At 41.5% G+C, this 16,337-nt stretch overlaps 1 protein-coding gene and 1 long non-coding RNA gene across 3 annotated transcripts; both read right to left on the bottom strand.

Moving 5' to 3' along the window:
* Positions 1–801: 801 nt before the first annotated feature.
* On the bottom strand, positions 802–11,452 carry pkd2 (polycystic kidney disease 2). Of its 2 annotated transcripts, none has more exons than XM_080420131.1 (16): positions 10,730–11,452; positions 9,987–10,301; positions 9,428–9,541; positions 8,420–8,553; positions 7,472–7,722; positions 6,997–7,221; positions 6,660–6,888; positions 6,242–6,412; positions 5,795–5,976; positions 5,041–5,161; positions 4,738–4,836; positions 4,254–4,375; positions 3,875–3,992; positions 3,271–3,434; positions 2,565–2,712; positions 802–2,077 (listed from the first exon to the last, which is right to left on the bottom strand). In XM_080420131.1, the coding sequence occupies exons 1-16, from the start codon at positions 10,887–10,889 to the stop codon at positions 1,868–1,870; spliced, it is 2,763 nt and encodes a 920-aa protein (XP_080276257.1). In that variant the 5' UTR covers positions 10,890–11,452; the 3' UTR covers positions 802–1,867. The 2 variants fall into 2 exon arrangements, with proteins under 2 accessions (XP_080276257.1, XP_080276258.1); XM_080420132.1 differs by having other exon boundaries at positions 3,271–3,431.
* Positions 11,453–12,241: 789 nt separating this feature from the next.
* Positions 12,242–15,508, bottom strand: LOC308101104. The gene is made up of 4 exons (XR_013934488.1): positions 15,076–15,508; positions 14,682–14,768; positions 13,807–14,007; positions 12,242–12,683 (listed from the first exon to the last, which is right to left on the bottom strand). It is a non-coding gene; the product is annotated as an uncharacterized lncRNA (long non-coding RNA).
* Positions 15,509–16,337: the final 829 nt, after the last annotated feature.

Raw genomic sequence — 16,337 nt, 5'->3', positions numbered from 1 at the left:
TGCACTGGCTATGTTGGTGTGTTGTTTATCTTCAGCCTACCAAGCTGAAGGTTCAAATTAGATTCATTATTTTTTATCTTGAAGATTTATTTGTTATCTTGCCACAAAATAGGGAATGAATAACAACAAAAGCGAAGTAAACAAACATGGGTATCGGCTATTGGCCAAATTGTTATTTTTAACATCAGATATCGGCCCAGAATTTCCACACCCTAGTTTGGACTTATAATAGATTCATATTACTGTACGTATTGGCTAAAAGATGTTCTGTACCTGAATGTAAAATAGCATTGTGTGGATACATGTGAAGTCCTTTTCCTTTCAGTCGCTAATTGTTTACTGGAGGTTTACACTGGTTATTTATGAGTTTTGTAGCTTAACTCAATTACGACTATGCCAGAATATTTTTTCCATGTTATTTTAGTCGAGTGCTCCTTGATCTGTATGCATTCATTCTGAATCACACCAAATTTATTGATTCTTCACAATGATCACCTAAAGCAATGTTGATTGTTTTGTAAAGGATGCTGTATGACTGAATCAAAGTAGATGTTGAATATGTTTTACTTGCTCTACAGTAGATCTATAATTTTTTCAACAGTTTTAAGTGTTTGAGAACAAACATTTATAAACAGTGTTCCTATGCTAGTGTTTAAAAACGTTTATAAACATTGCAATGTAACCTATGTATTCTTTGGTTTTGTAATTTTTCCAGTGCTTCGTGATTGAAATTTGAATCCTTTCATAATCCATTTCATAATCCATTTCATGTTATAAGAGTCCATTTAAATCAACCAAAAATTACAGAGGAAATAACAATATACTTTATTGTGTACAATAACATAGATATACAAAATAGACTACAAAATATTATAAGGCACGGTGGGCCTAAGCAGAACAACAACATAAATGCATGGGTTTCCCATGAATACTAATTGCACTCCAAATTGAAGTTTGTTTCAAGTTACAATATGTATCATAAATCAATAAGGTATTCATTTTGTGTTGCAGAAGTGAACGTGTGTGTGTGTGTGCGTGTGTATACAATACAGTATATATATATATATATATATACTGCACACACACTATATGACAGAATGTGCCACACGTTTGTATTGTACCTATATTAAAAGGACCAAAAGTATCAAGCAGCAAAATGAACATTCAAAGAAATGCCTTGCATGGTGAAACGATCATTTCTGGTGTATAATCAAATAATAATCAAAAGGCACTAAGCTTCATTCTCAGGAAAAAGTGTTTTAAAATGATATGCTGTGTATTTTAATACAATTTAAGGAAATAAGCTTACTTACCAAGTGTATTACATCTAAATGCCGTGCTCTCCATGCACTTATATTTCAAAGTATACCCTTCATCAAATCCTTCATTGTACCTTTTATCTTCATATAGCTCTTTTTCAAACACTACAATCATTAATGCATGTGTACTTTGCATTGTTCTGTAAGCCTTATAACTGTGTCATATTCTGCTTGAGAAAGAATGCATGAGAAAGCAACACTTCACTATAGTTTTAAACAGCTCTGTCTTTTGGGTGTATACTGTGACGTACCTCACTCTCACACTTTCAGTGCATTTCAGTATTTGAGGTGCTTGTGCACTTTGACTTTGTCATTGTGGTATGTCGAGGCTTTCAGCACATGTAACTGTACCGAGGCCTGTGTTTTAGGATGAAAATATGCCCCTCCAACTCACAACAAACATAATATGCCAACAAAAACCTTAAATCATCCCTTCTTTTTTTTTTAAGTTTCCACAAGTTACTTAATTGAACTCAGGGGAAATGTTTAATAACCAGAATGGAATGGATGTTCGTCAGTGGAAAAGCTGGGGGTAGAGCGCCAAATCTTCACACGTGGCCACTCCCATTGGTGCCAGCGTCGGGGCCGTCCGTGGACAGTGAAGAAGACGGACGGGGGCGCGGGCCAATTGGAGTGGCTGGTGGGTGGTGGCTGACCTGTGACACGGTGTCATCTGACTCCCAGCGCTCTAGCTCTTCCCTCACCAGTCTCTCCATCTGCTCCCTGTGGCCGTCTGTGTCCCGGCCCAGCCGCTCATCCTAACACACAGATAAAGGCAGTGATATGCATTAGGTTTACAATATTTTGTCTCTGCGAGTGGGACCCCAATCTGTAAATTCCTCAGTGTTAATTCAACTTTGTGCAAATGGAACCAAATCCGTTTGGTCCATTTGGTTCCATTTGCACACTTTCAGAGTTACACACTGGTAAGACTCTCATAGCAAATCATCACTGACAGGCAGAAACCTTATATCTCCATACTTCATCTTTTTCATGGTTTCCTAAATGAATTCTTTGTAGTAGAATGTCCTGCTCTTTTTGCAGTTGTTAGTGGTTATTCTGTGGGTTTTGTAAATACTGAACCAATGAAAAGTATGAACTAGAGCTTGTGACTAAATAATAACTGCATTGGCCCCATTTGAATACGGGTTCTTTTGTCCATTTCCAAAAGCAGCAGTTTTTAAGGCTTACCCCTGACAGCGACAAAATGTATCATACTGTAGCAGTTGTACTGTGGCCACTCACCTCCACCACTCCGTCCAGCAGTCTGCCAAGAACGTCTCTCCTCTTGAGCTTAGCTCTCTCCATCCCCTCCAGTTTCACTATGACAGCGTCGATCTTGGACACTATGCTGCCAATGGAGTGCTCCATCCTATCCACTCGCCGGACCAGCCTAGACAAGACGAGACGCGTTCAATTTAATTGAGTTACTTTTGTTCAGCTTTTTTTCAGTTTAACCACTTGAACCCTAGTGCCCCCTATTCTGGAGGGAACAGTCAGAATAGGTGAGCTACAAGCTCACAACGACAACGCGTCTGTTATTTCAGGCAAAAAGATTTGGTGTAGAAGGAAAAAAGAGCTGACCAAATACAGAGCCAACTCGGGCACCTGATTCGAATGCTATCAACTCAGAGCAACTCAAGTATAGACAGCAACAGTGATAATACATAGGGTTAGGATTTTTTTAAGAATTGCAAAAAGATAATATACAGCTCCAACTTGTATGCTAGAGAAAAGGCTGTACATGAGAGAATGTATAATCATTGTGCTTTGGGGCCTAAGTTTATAACATTTAAAGATTGTTGCTTGGTACAGATATTCTTTACCTAATGGCCTGTCAGACGTCTGCCTAATTATAATTCATTATCTTCTGATAATCGAACGTGTGTTTCACTGACTGTCACTTTGAGTGTCAATTACGTTTGCGTTGAAGAAACAAAAATTTTCGTACACTTGAAACTCCTCGTAAGACACGCCCCCTGAGCTGCTACCACGGCGACGGGAGCTGTGTCCGCTGTCCTCGTCGTCATCCTCCTCCGAGTCGTCCTGGGTGCGGGGGAAGCTCCGCCCACTGGTGGGTCTGGTAAGTGAATTACGCTCCAGTTCCAAGTCCTCCTGGTTCATGGGCACAAACAAACTGAGCGTGTGCAGAAGTGTGAAACAACACGCACAGTTTAATGACAGCATGGCCTCCGTGTCCAACCTTCAGTTAGCCATACCATATGAGGTGACCATTTACGTATGCCTCACTTGGCCAAATGGAAAGAGCAATCTTTATAAATACTTACACAAATAACAATAAAAGTGCTTCACAAGAACAATGTATGTGCTAGAAAAAACGAAAACAAAAGTTTTACGGTATTTTTTACTTCCCCGGGCTCTTCAGGATCTCATGGCCAAAGGTGGTTCTGTTTAGTGATGTCATTCCCATAGTGGCATGTGCTGTGATTGATCTACTGTTGAGACACATATATACAGACAGCCAGACATATCTGGCTCTAGATGGCTTGCCCTACAGCCACGCTGTACAAAAGGGACATGACAACATGACTCACCCTCTCTTTCTCCAGGTCATCTCTCATCTGTTGATGCTCGTTCTCTGTCAGCTCCTGGTCTCCATCGTGGTCATACTTGGCAAAGATGGTCTCAATCTCTGCATCTGTGTGGCCTTTCCTGTGCACACATAAACATAACTGTGGTCAATGTATGTATCATCTTTACTGTACCGACCTGAGCCAAATAAATGTTCCTTGTGGACAATAAAGGACATTTAATCTAATCACTGTCACAGTCTCATGGGGCATCACAGTCCCACAATTAACAAAGGCAGCAAACATCACACCCTGTCCTTAGACCCTCAGTCAGACAAGCAATAAACCATGTTATTTTAGCATACATGTGCTGTACAAAGATCTGATATGAGCCTCTGGTCACCCTTTGAGATCCTGCCGGAGTTCATGCAAGTTGACTTTGCCGCCGGCCTGACGCAGGCTGTCTGAGATGTCGTCTACTGCAGTCTTTTTCAATCTCAGTTTCATCAAGGCCTTGTTACAACCCTGAAAGAAGACAGTGGAGGAAAAGCGGTTCTTAAAGGTGTTTCTAAGGCATTACAGCTTAGATGGATAGTTCAGCAGAGAAAGAGAGGAGAGGCATCTTAATCACTACATCATCACTAGTCATAAGGAGGGGAAATATTTTCACCCACAAGTTTAAGTTAATTATGTCTGGCTTTACTATGATTTTTTGCAATATCCTAGCCAGCCAGATGTTATATAACATATATACACATAAATAAACAGAAACATGCTGTACAGACATATACAGATAGACAGACAGATAGATGCATACACAGTTCATTATATTTGACACATTTAATCTTGATTAGGTTATTATAATCCATGTACAGTAGGTGCACTACCTTCTTAATTAGGTCGGTCATCTCCATCTCAGACCTCTGCTGAGACATGTCTGCTTTCACCTCTGAGTATGTGTCATTGATGATAGCCAGGAACATATTCTACACAAAAGTCAGTGAGAAAATAATTGTTTTCATTCATTTCAAAATGAGGCATCCACCATTTGAACACATAAGAGCCACAATTAAAAATGATGCCTGAAACTTATTTTCCATGGGAGAGTAGTAGTAGGCAGTCCCCACAACTACCACCACTACTGACCAACACCAGTCACGCACTTGACAAGACTGCCTTTTACAACTCACCATGAGGATGAAGAAGATGAAGAAGACAAAGGTAGTGAAGTAGATGGGTCCAAGGACTGGGTTGGCCTCTTCAATCTGAGAGAACTCAAAATCACCCAGAATAATCCGGAACTGGGTAAAACTACATGGGAGAAGGTAAATGGCAAGACAGTTTGTTAAAAACATCTCATATTAAATTTGGTTTACGGGAGGACTGGCCAGCCAGCCGGCCGGCGGGCAGACCACGTTGTCAAGCCATAACCATATAAGGAGTTCCCAATGCAGCTACGCCCAAACATGGAGTGTGTTGTCTAACCTCAATGTGTTATCATGGCATCAGGCGCAAACAAATCAGTCAGCTCCATATATGGGCACAAAAGGGGGCATGCTCATATATGGGCATATACTGAAGACATAAGCGATCACCATCTCCATATAATACAATAATCATCCTCATAATGAAAAGTCTAACCTATATCCTATATTAAAATTGGCTAATGGGAGGGCGGATCGGCGGACCTATGACTCAGACTAACCATGTCACATGCCCATATATGGGCATATACTGATGACATCAAGGATCTTCATATATGGGCATACAAGGGACAAGCAATGACAGATACAGAGCTCTCCATATATGGGCATAACACATGGTCCCTCCCCTACACTCTCTCTCCATGTTTTCCTGTCTATCTACACTGTAACTGTAAAATAAAGGCTAGAAAATATAACTTAACCCAAACATAACTTGTGGCATTCAGCATGTGCAACTTACATGCTAGCTTGGAAGGTGCTGAAATCATTGACCTGGGTTCCAAACACTAGGTAGGCCAGCTGAGCGTAGGCCAGGAAGATGATGAAGAACATGATAGCGAACCCCACCAGGTCCTTGGCACAACGAGACATGGTGCTGGACAGCTGGCTCATCGTCTGGTTGAAGTTGATGAACTTAAAAAGCTGACCAGATTAAAAAACAATCACAAAACATTAGCATTAATTTTTGTTACCTTTGTTTAGTCAGGAGAAACTGAATAAAGGCTCAATAAGTAATCTACAAATGAAAAAATGGTCTGTAATATGTTTGTTTACATAGGTCATGTTTGTAAACACTGGAGTAAAACAGACCTATATTTAACAAAACATTTAGAGCCATGTATTTTAATTATACTGGGACAGCCTACTGTGAGAGTGAGCATGGCCCACAACGAGAGTCTTACTGTACCTTGATCCAGGAGAAGAATACGATGACTGCAGCTATGTTGTTGAACTGGATCTGGATGTTTGCCAGAGGCTCAAAGCTAGGGTGAGTATTGTGGTTCTCCAACAGGCCTTTGAGAAGGTTGCCCACCATGGCAGTTCTGGTGATGTTCATGATAATGGCAACAACACTCAGCTAGAAAAATTAAGAATCATCAGATTGTTTACAACGGACTAGTTAAAAACAGACTATAGATAAATCTCACTTCATTCAATTACATTGAAGAAAATGCAGTTGAGATGCATTATGGGTGAAATAAGACTTGGAACCTTGACAGTTGAAAACTTGAAATCAGCTGTTGCAATGTTTGATTTTATATTGGAATTTAAATTAAATGTATAATAATCTTTAAAACGTCATGGAAGTGCCTGCACACACGCACCACTACAATGACAACGTCCAGGCAGTTCCACAGGCTCTTGAAGTAGCGCAGACGATGGATGTGGATCTCCAACACCTCCTCCACCACATAGTACAGGATGAAGAGGCAGAAGACAATCTCACACAGACCCACAAAGTAGTCCCATCCGCACATGTAGCGAATCAAACGCACCGTCTGGAACTGCCAGGAGGTCACCACGCCACCAGTGGCGGGAAACTCCACTAATAACCTGTAACACGAACATACAGTAAACACAAGTGTGCAGTAGTTATGATAAATACCATGGCAGTGAGATTAATTGCAACCAGCAAACGCGCTACTATGACCTGATTCCTACCTGGCGATACAGAAGAGGTTGATGTTGCCATTGTAGACAGAGAAGTCAAGGAACACAGCCCTGGTGCCTCTGTCCAACCAGAGGTTGTCTTTGAGGAAGCGCAGTTGAGCGGCCGACTCCTCTCTGGTCCGGGACAGGTCCTGGTAGTAGCCTCCACCCCCATATTTAGACACCTGACCCCAGTAACTGCTCTCATTCATTTTCCCTTCTGTTGTATACACCCACCTGACAAACACCAAGAAGAAAACCAAGAAAGACTGGTAAAGTAACCTCACATTACAATGCTCAATGGTCTAGTAGTCAAGTTAAATATATTATTATTTTATCTATCTGTCTTTGTACTTAAGTGTCTGGCTATCTGGCTGGCATTCTATCACTTCACAGTTATATGGCGTATCATTAAACCAACATATCACAATTATGATACTGAGGAAATGTTAATACATTAACATGCAAATATAAAATTGGGACATACGCAGTTCCATTTTTGGGCCCAAAGGGAGCGGTGTCCTCGTTACTGAAGGTGTACATGTTGTAGCAGCCGTGAACCTCATCTCTCAGGTCCTCGTGCACGGTGCAGGACTCATTGTGAACTTTGACCTGTCGCAGGCGTGGCACCCCCAGCAGCAGGTTCTCGTAGTAGATGAGGCTGTGGTTCTCTGGCAGGCTCTGGTTGTTATACCACACCTCCCAGTACATGCCGTTGAGAAAAGGCCCCTCTGTGAACTTTTGGATATTGAAGGGTTAGGACAGCGATTCTCAACATGTGGGCCGGGTCCACTGGTGGACCGTGAGGATATTACAAGTGGGCCCCCAACTAATTTAAGATTTTAGTGATAATATAACATTCATATAGAAAAATTATTTAAAAAAAGTCATGGTATTTTTTCTTTAAAAAAAAAAGAAAAATAATTATGATATGGATAAATAGGGATTTAAAGTATACTACGTTAGTTCCCTTGATCCATCCCCAACACAATCGATATATTGATCATTCAAATCAACATGGTCTGAAAATGCTCGTGGCCCACCCATCTTAACACAGCGACCATGTAAGGCTGCCATGTTGGTCAGATGGGTGGGCCGCAAACACTTTCAAGAGTTTCAATGGGCCCTGAACCAGAAAAGGTTGAGAACCACTGATTTAGGAAAAACACATGAGGTATTAAAAACGTTATTCATGAACAATATAAATCAGAGACATAAAAATCATATAATAACGTTGACGCTTTACAAATCTGTTTACACTCTCCGTGAATGAAACAAGTGTTATGATTGGTCGAAAAAGATCGTTTCCGGGGGAAATACGTACGACGGAAGTCCCGCCCCTATAGACACTCTCTGCATTAGGTCGTGACCAGGCTTTTCTCTTCGCAGATGAGTAAGGCTGGGAATGAGGCTAATAGTTTAGTGGCATTTTTACCTTCCAGAAGTCCTCCATGGTAGAGAAGCTTCTGAAGGTGGACTGGTCCCCAGCAGACAGTTGTGTGTCCAGAAAGAGCTGAGACATGACTTTTGTATAGTAGTACATATTGGAGCTCACCATCCCATAGGTCACTGTAAGGTATATTGCAAACACAATATTAGTAGGAACAAGGCAACCTAGAAGTGTGTCTAGTTGACCCGCAGCACCCTCTGGTGGACATTTGTGGATAGAGTAAAATGCACAGACTCACAGCCTCATTGTGGAGGGTCAGCTAATAATAGCAATATTCATTTATAACTAACACAAATACAACAACAACAACAACTATACAAATTAATACAATGTTACAGGGTGACAATGCAATTTTATAGTTTTGTAGATGTAGGCTACTAATAAAAACTGGATTTATGCCCTATATTATATTAGAACGGCCTTTTCTTTTTCGTATTTTTACAACCATGTGCCAATCACAGACTGATGTATTCAGCCAGAATGGCTCTTTTCTAACCTTTTTTTAATGTTTTTTTTTCTTTTTTTTTTACCTCAAACCCTTTCTGGGGAAAGAAAAAAACCTGACCCAGCTTGCCAGGAAATTATTTCTGATGCACCCAAAACCTCATTTTGGCACAAATTGCTGCAGCAAGGAGAGAGTGTAGAACATTCACCAATAGCATATCGTTATCGTGTATTTTGCGACTGCACATTCTGATGCTCGATTTTCAGCTACCAAAATCATTAAGCAGAAGAGACTTTTTTTCTGAGACAGAGAAGCTGGTCAGAGACACAATAGTGGTGTGGTGTTCATTTTGGTTTCTTAAAGTCCGAATAACTTCATCTGTCCACAACTGGCTTCCTTGGAACCATTACAAACAGATGAGTCACATGTTTTAGGAGATAATAACTGGGTTTCATTCCCCAGGCCAAGAAGGCATACATGAGGGTCCAAAGACAGCAGCCTCAATGACTGCACATTCTCTGAGAACACTTGGGGATGTTTATACTTACAGATGCAGAGGGTGATGAGGAATGTGATATAGGTGAGCATCTCTCGCAGTATATTCCAGAGGTACCTTTCTCGACTGCTGTCACTGTCCTCCATGAGCTCTGTTCCCCACAGAACTGCAAAGGAACCAATTGTTGTATGACACCATATCATACATTTCATTTACAGATGTGTTTGCTGCAGATTTTTTTGTTTTTGTCGCATTCCTGAGCCAATAATTAGATGACCGGGTCAATAGGAGACTCAGTCTCCTACCGGAGACATCAAATGATTGCCTCAGAAATGCGACAAAAACTAAAAAATCTCCATGAATTCAAGGCCTCATGTGTAATTGATAGAAAATACGTCATTTTTGGGTGAACTACTCCTTTAAACAAAAAAGTAGCCTATCACCTGCTAATTGGCCACACAATAGGTTAAGAAAAGATGAGATAAAGTGGAAATAAAAGGTATTCAGATTGCTACAGGTATTATTACTTTTTTTTGGGGTTGTATTTTTAGTTTTTTTTGGGTGTGTTTTAAAAAATAATTGTTTATGTGTTTGTAAAAAGAGTAACTCACTTCTGATCTTCTGCAGTATCTGTTTCATACAGCCGTGTCTGTCTTGTTTCTGGCCATCCGCCGTGGGAGTCGTGGGGTAAAGTCCTCCGCCTCCACGGTGGATGTGGGTGCTGCTGCCCCCGCCTGCACTGTAGCTCCCCAAGCCGCTACTGCAACTGCTGCTGGAGGCCGTGGACACTGACCTCCTCCCCGGACTCGCCGGAGGCCAGTCAGCCTGCATGATCTCGTCCTCGGGTTCGAACCCCGGATTATCCCGACTCCAGGCTTGTCTCGAAGGGGGAGACGGGGTGCCTGCTGCTGCTCCTCCAACTAGGGCTGTCGCGATTATGACATGATGACGATTAGGCTAATTATTACTCAAATAATTGCGATTAACGTTTGGCATTTCTGTTTGGCTTCTAGACTTTGAAGTTGCACTGGCAGATATGACAAATAAAATAAAAAATAAATAAAAATGTATGCAAATAAATGATTGACATATCTAATAACTTTATACTTTAAAAAAGAAGAATATTAAAGTAGAAATAGCAGATCTACAAGCTCACAACACGTCAACATGTTGTGAGCTTGTAGATCTGCTATGTCCACTATTTTAGAAAAAAGTTTTTCAACATGGAAACAATTATGACGATTATGCTAAAATAATTGCGATTATCTCAAATAATTGCGATTATCTCAAATAATTGCGATTATCTCAAATAATTGCGATTAGGCGATGGTGTAAATAATTGTGACAAACCTACCTCCAACAAGACCCGTCTCTTGATGCTGGATGTTCTCCATCTCGATCCCCTCGCTTGAGTCAAATCTGTGCGGCAAGGACGTCGCACCAGTCGCTGCCACCGCAGGGAACCTGGCAGCCTGGGTCTGCGGTTGTTGTGATCTGACTCGGGTCGAGCTCATGGTCCAATGAAGTAATAATAGCCTTAATGCCCTTTATAACGCATCTATACAACACTTCATGAAATAAAATAGGCTATACGCTCCGATCTCTGGTAATTAATGTAGTTTGTTAGGCTATAGTCTAAAATACATTGGACGTTAGGCTGAGGGAAAAATCACCTAAACTAAGTTTGATGAAGTTAAAAGTAGTTTTAACGTTATGCCATGAAAAAAAAGTTTGATAAAAACGGACAAGTTAATAAGTTGTTATGCTACATTGTTTCCACTTTAGATGTCAGTGAATATAGTGAAAAGTAACGTTACTCGTTGGAAAAGAAAGCCCCTCAAATCTAAATCTCCTACCTCAAAAACGATTTCGCGTTTGCGTTGTGTAAATCTGCCCAAAATATCATCAGAATTTACTCTAATACTTTTTAAATTACTCATATGCTATACACATCAAGTTGACGGTGTCGAAATGTATTGTTTATGCAAAATAAGTCAAACACTTTCCTTGTCCCGGGCCAGCCATCTTGTTCCGAGCTCCCTGTTCCCCAAAATCTCACATTCTCATTTGCTGAAGAATCGGATTACATTAGAAGTCATGGCGTCACAGCCACTGGCTGCACCTCTGGAAAATACATCTACAACCACAGCTTACATTTTTAACATGAACTTCTTAGGTATCATCAGATATGTACTGCAAATCACATTCGATGTGTGGAATACAAAAAAAATCAGAGATTAGTTTTGAGGACTACCCTGCTGAAAAAACCAGCTTAGACCAGCCTAAGCTGGACCAGCTGGTTTTAGCTGGTCTTGGTGGTTGACCACCTTAAGGTGTGTTTTGGACGTCCAAAACACACCTTAAGCTGGTCTTGGTGGTTGACCAGCTTAAGGTGGTAGGTTTTGCTGGTTTAAACTGGTAGCTGGTTTAAGCTGGTAGCTGGTATTTTTGATGGTTTAGCTGGTTTAAGCTGGTAGCTGGTATTTATGATGGTTTAGCTGGTTTAAGCTGGTAGCTGGTATTTTTGATGGTTTAGCTGGTTTAAGCTGGTAGCTGGTATTTTTGATGGTTTAGCTGGTTTAAGCTGGTAGCTGGTATTTATGATGGTTTAGCTGGTTTAAGCTGGTAGCTGGTATTTATGATGGTTTAGCTGGTAGCTGGTTTAAGCTGGTTTAAGCTGCTATCTGGTATTTATGTGTATTCAGGTGTATTCTGGATATGCAGTGACCAACTTTGCTGGAGAGGATGCATGATCATGGTGAATTTCAGCCAGGTGCCCACAGCACGTGGTATATTTAAAAAACAGTAGCCTACAGTAGCCTATATAAAAGTGAGCAAAATCCACAAAGTCATAAATAATCATGTATCAATTTCATACATAACAATAATTTATTAAACACTTATAAAAAACCCTCAAAAACAACATTTAAATAACAAATAAATGTATAAATAAACACATAAATACATGAACTTCAACCTGAGGAACACACTAACACACACACAGTGTTCAAATGACTGGAAAAGAGTGAGAGAATATGAAAAATCGGACAGATCCGTCTTGATTACATGACTATGGAGATACTGTATACCGATGTGTGTGATGTTTGGAAAACATCTGTAAAGTTGCAGCCAAAAATGTGTCTTGCAAAAATCGGCCTGCTGGTGGCGCTATAAAGCATTACCCCCATATCAACCCCCCCCTACACAGACACACAATTTCTTGTCCTTTCTATTGATGTCCTGGCCATGGTCCATGGCCTTCCTCTTTGTGAGAATGTTCTGCCCCTGCAGCCACCAATGGAAACAGTCTGAAAGAAAACAAACAAGAACCCCCAACAATAAAACAAATATAATTAGCAATATACTGCATGGGGTGAGTTAAATGAATTGTGATGTTTTGAGAAAAACTTAAAGTAACTTAAACTTCACCCATTTTCAACCTTATCTTCATATAACTAACTGATCCTCGCTAATGTTCATTATACAATGGCACCATTTCTGTCTACTCGTTCTGCCACTCATTGGTGGAATGTGGACAGTTCAGAAACCTGCCTACCAGTGACATCACCAATGGAGATTCCAAGCTAATAGAAACTACAGTGTGTCTCTACCTGGAAAGTTTGAATGCAGAAGTAGAAGCCATTGTTCTTGCATTAATAATGAACAAATAAAGTTGTTCTAAATGACCAAACCTGCCTACCGATGATGTCAAAGGTAGGCAGATTTCTAAACTGTCCACGACCTATCAACGAAACACAGAGTGAGTAGACATAAATGGTGCCATCTTAAAATGTGTATTAGTGAGGACCAATTATATGAAGATGAGTTGAAAATGGGGTGAAGTGTTTTTTTAACCCCGTGTTTCAGTTCAGTTAGAAAACATGCATTTGAATGAAAAAGGTGGGTGGACAGTGGGCAGGCAATAAGTCAGATGGCTACAATGGACAACAACAATTTGGGGGAAAAAGCTACCCCTGCCAAACATGCATGTAGGGCTGCCACTACCAATTATTCTACTTGCGATTATTCTATTGATTACTTTTTTGATCTACAAGCTCACAACACGTCCAACGAGTTGCAAGCTTGTAGATCGGCATTTCTTTCAGCCATAAAATCGATTTTATTACAATAGAGTATTTTCTTTTATGATTGATTAATAAGCTTAATATAATCTCTTTTCCAGAAGGTGACATTCCCGTTTCCCGATCAGTTTTTCATAGCTTCATTTGATTGGCTACAACCAACATCTCCATATGTGTTTCTGGTTGAAACAGTATGCTGCTGAGACAACCAAATGAAGGTATGAAAAACTGAACAGGTAACGCTAACGGGAATTCCACCTTCTGGAAAAGAGAACTACAGTCATGCACAGAGCAGATTGAATTATGAGATCAAGTCATAATGAACCCCCCCACCCCTCAGTAAACATACCTCTTCTGAGTCCTGCGGTCAGGGGGGTTTGGCCTCCCCCTTGCTAGTGGGGCATTCTTTGTAAGGCTCCTGCATGGTCTTCAGGGTTGTTGTCCCCCAAATGGCAACAGCAAGCTCCTTCATGAACAGGGAGTCCTTGGTGTTTGCTGCCACCATCTTCCAGATCTCCTTTTCGAGCCACACACCAGAGCCAATGTGGACCTGAAACAGAAGAAAACAACACATGTTTTAGAAATTAAAAAACATTTTACCATGACATTTCAGACTCATTTTTGACAAAAGCAGGCCCACTTCAAACAGAATTTACTGTAAAGAAATTACATTTTCAAGGACCCCCAAATGTGGACCCATTTAGAAAAGAGTTGGTGCCATGGACCTCCAATAGAGAAGATGTTAATTGTTGGATTACATTTAGTACAGAATTCTACAACTGTCTATACTGTAGGTGGGGAGAGTTGAAGTAATTCTTATACAGTACATTGTCATTGGATTACATTCTAGCTGGTAAAATAGTAGTGAAATTAACCTTTTCCACCCGGCATCCCTATTTTGTTCATGCCATAGGCAAAATTGGGGCCCTTCCTCCAGTTTCTGTTTTGCAATCTCTAATTTGTTGCATCTTAAAGCATGAACAGGGTACGGAAAAATAAAAAATAAAAACTGAATTGATGTATGCCTTAGTAGGATACCAGTTTAATAATGAGCCTAGCATCTGTCCACTCCATTTAACATGCTTTCTATATAATGTTTTTTAATATTTGTGGTCAAGATCTAAGTAAAAAAGAACATGAGAACAAATAACCAACATATCGATATATACAAAAAGAGAAGAGCAAACTCATGCAACTGTTTCGTTAACATTAGTCATTGCTTACTTAGTTTTAAGATGCTGTAGGTCCAGCTCCAACTCTTTGGCCTTCTTCTGGGTATGACTGTACTTGACATTTCGTCGTGGATAGCGTCTAAAGGTAGTGCAAGTAATATATTTTGGATAAAACAAGATGTTTTTTGTTAGAAAGTTAAAGTGGAATAAAATGTAATTTTATGCAACCTGTATCGTAGAGTATATTAATAGAATATAACTTATACAATCTGTATGTTAGAGTATGTTAATACAAATAATACAATATAACTTATATAATTGGGGTGGTTGTATTTAGTCTCCCTGCTCTTCTATTGAGACATTTAGATAGTGTCAAAGGTCATGTCTCACCTAGACACAGGATCTGACATGAATTTTGATCTGATGGTCAAGATTCAATGTATCACCTGAGCAAGCAGGCAGGCTCTATTATCCATCCATCCATCTTCAACCGCTTATCCGGAGTCGGGTCGCGGGGGCAACAGTTCCAGCAGAGAGCTCCAGACCTTCCTCTCCTGAGCAACATTAGCAACTTCCTCCTGGGGGATCCCGAGGCGTTCCCAGGCCAGTGTGGAGATGTAATCCGCCCATCTGGTCCTTGGTCTGCCCCGGGGTCTCCTCCCAGTGGGACGTGCAGCGAGGACCTCCCTAGGGAGACGCTCGGGAGGCATCCGTACTAGATGCCCGAACCACCTAAGCTGGCTCCTTTCCAAGCGAAGGAGCAGCGACTCTACTCCGAGTCTCTCCCGGGTGACCGAACTTCTCACCCTATCTCTAAGGGAGATGCCAGCCACCCGTCTGAGAAAACTCATTTCGGCCGCTTGTACCCGCGACCTTATTCTTTCGGTCATGACCCACACTTCATGACCATAGGTGAGAGTAGGAACGAAGATTGCTCGGAAGACCGAGAGCTTTGCCTTCTGGCTCAGCTCTCTTTTCGTCACCACAGTGCGGTACAGCGACTGCAATACCGCTCCTGCTGCTCCGATTCTCCGGCTGATCTCCTGCTCCGTCCTCCCCTCACTCGTGAACAAGACCCCGAGATACTTAAACTCCTTCACCTGGGGCAAAGCCTCATTCCCTACCCGGACTGCACAATCCACCGGTTTCCTGCTGAGAACCATGGCCTCAGATTTGGAGATGCTGATTTTCATCCCAGCCGACGCACACTCGACTGCGAACCGATCCAGTGAGAGCTGAAGGTCCCGGACCGATGGTGCCATCAGGACCACATCATCCGCAAAAAGCAGTGACGCAACCCTTAGCTCACCGAACCGTATACCCTCTCCGCCACGACTTCGCCTCGAGATCCTGTCCATGAAAATCACAAACAGGATAGGTGACAAGGCGCAGCCCTGTCTGAGACCAACCCCCACTGGAAAATAATCCGACTTACTGCCGAGCACACGGACACAGCTCTCGCTTTGGGCGTACAGAGATTGGATGGCCCTCAACAAGGTCCCCCTCACCCCATATTCCCGCAGCACCTCCCACAGAAACTCCCGGGGGACCCGGTCATATGCCTTCTCCAAATCCACAAAACACATGTAGACCGGATATGCATACTCCCAGGCCCTCTCCAGGATCCCTGCCAGAGTAAAGAGTTGGTCAGTTGTTCCACGACCAGGACGGAAACCACATTGCTCCTCTTGAATCTGAGGTTCGACTA

Source organism: Gymnoscopelus braueri, assembly GCF_963280865.1.
Source record: "Gymnoscopelus braueri genome assembly, chromosome: 2".
Taxonomy (NCBI): domain Eukaryota; kingdom Metazoa; phylum Chordata; class Actinopteri; order Myctophiformes; family Myctophidae; genus Gymnoscopelus; species Gymnoscopelus braueri.
The sequence above is the reverse complement of the archived record's forward strand: the minus strand, read 5'-3'. Positions and strand labels throughout refer to the sequence as shown.

What these genes read in the sequence shown, in the direction of transcription:
- pkd2 (XM_080420131.1), bottom strand. Translation starts at nt 10,889, where the DNA reads ATGAGCTCGACCCGAGTCAGATCACAACAACCGCAGACCCAGGCTGCC. An exon ending in GATACTGCAGAAGATCAGAA is followed by an intron (nt 9,542 to 9,986) that starts GTGAGTTACTCT and finishes GTTCCTTTGCAG; the next exon opens with TTCTGTGGGGAACAGAGCTC. An exon ending in CTCCGGCAGGATCTCAAAGG is followed by an intron (nt 3,993 to 4,253) that starts GTGACCAGAGGC and finishes ATGTGTGCACAG; the next exon opens with GAAAGGCCACACAGATGCAG.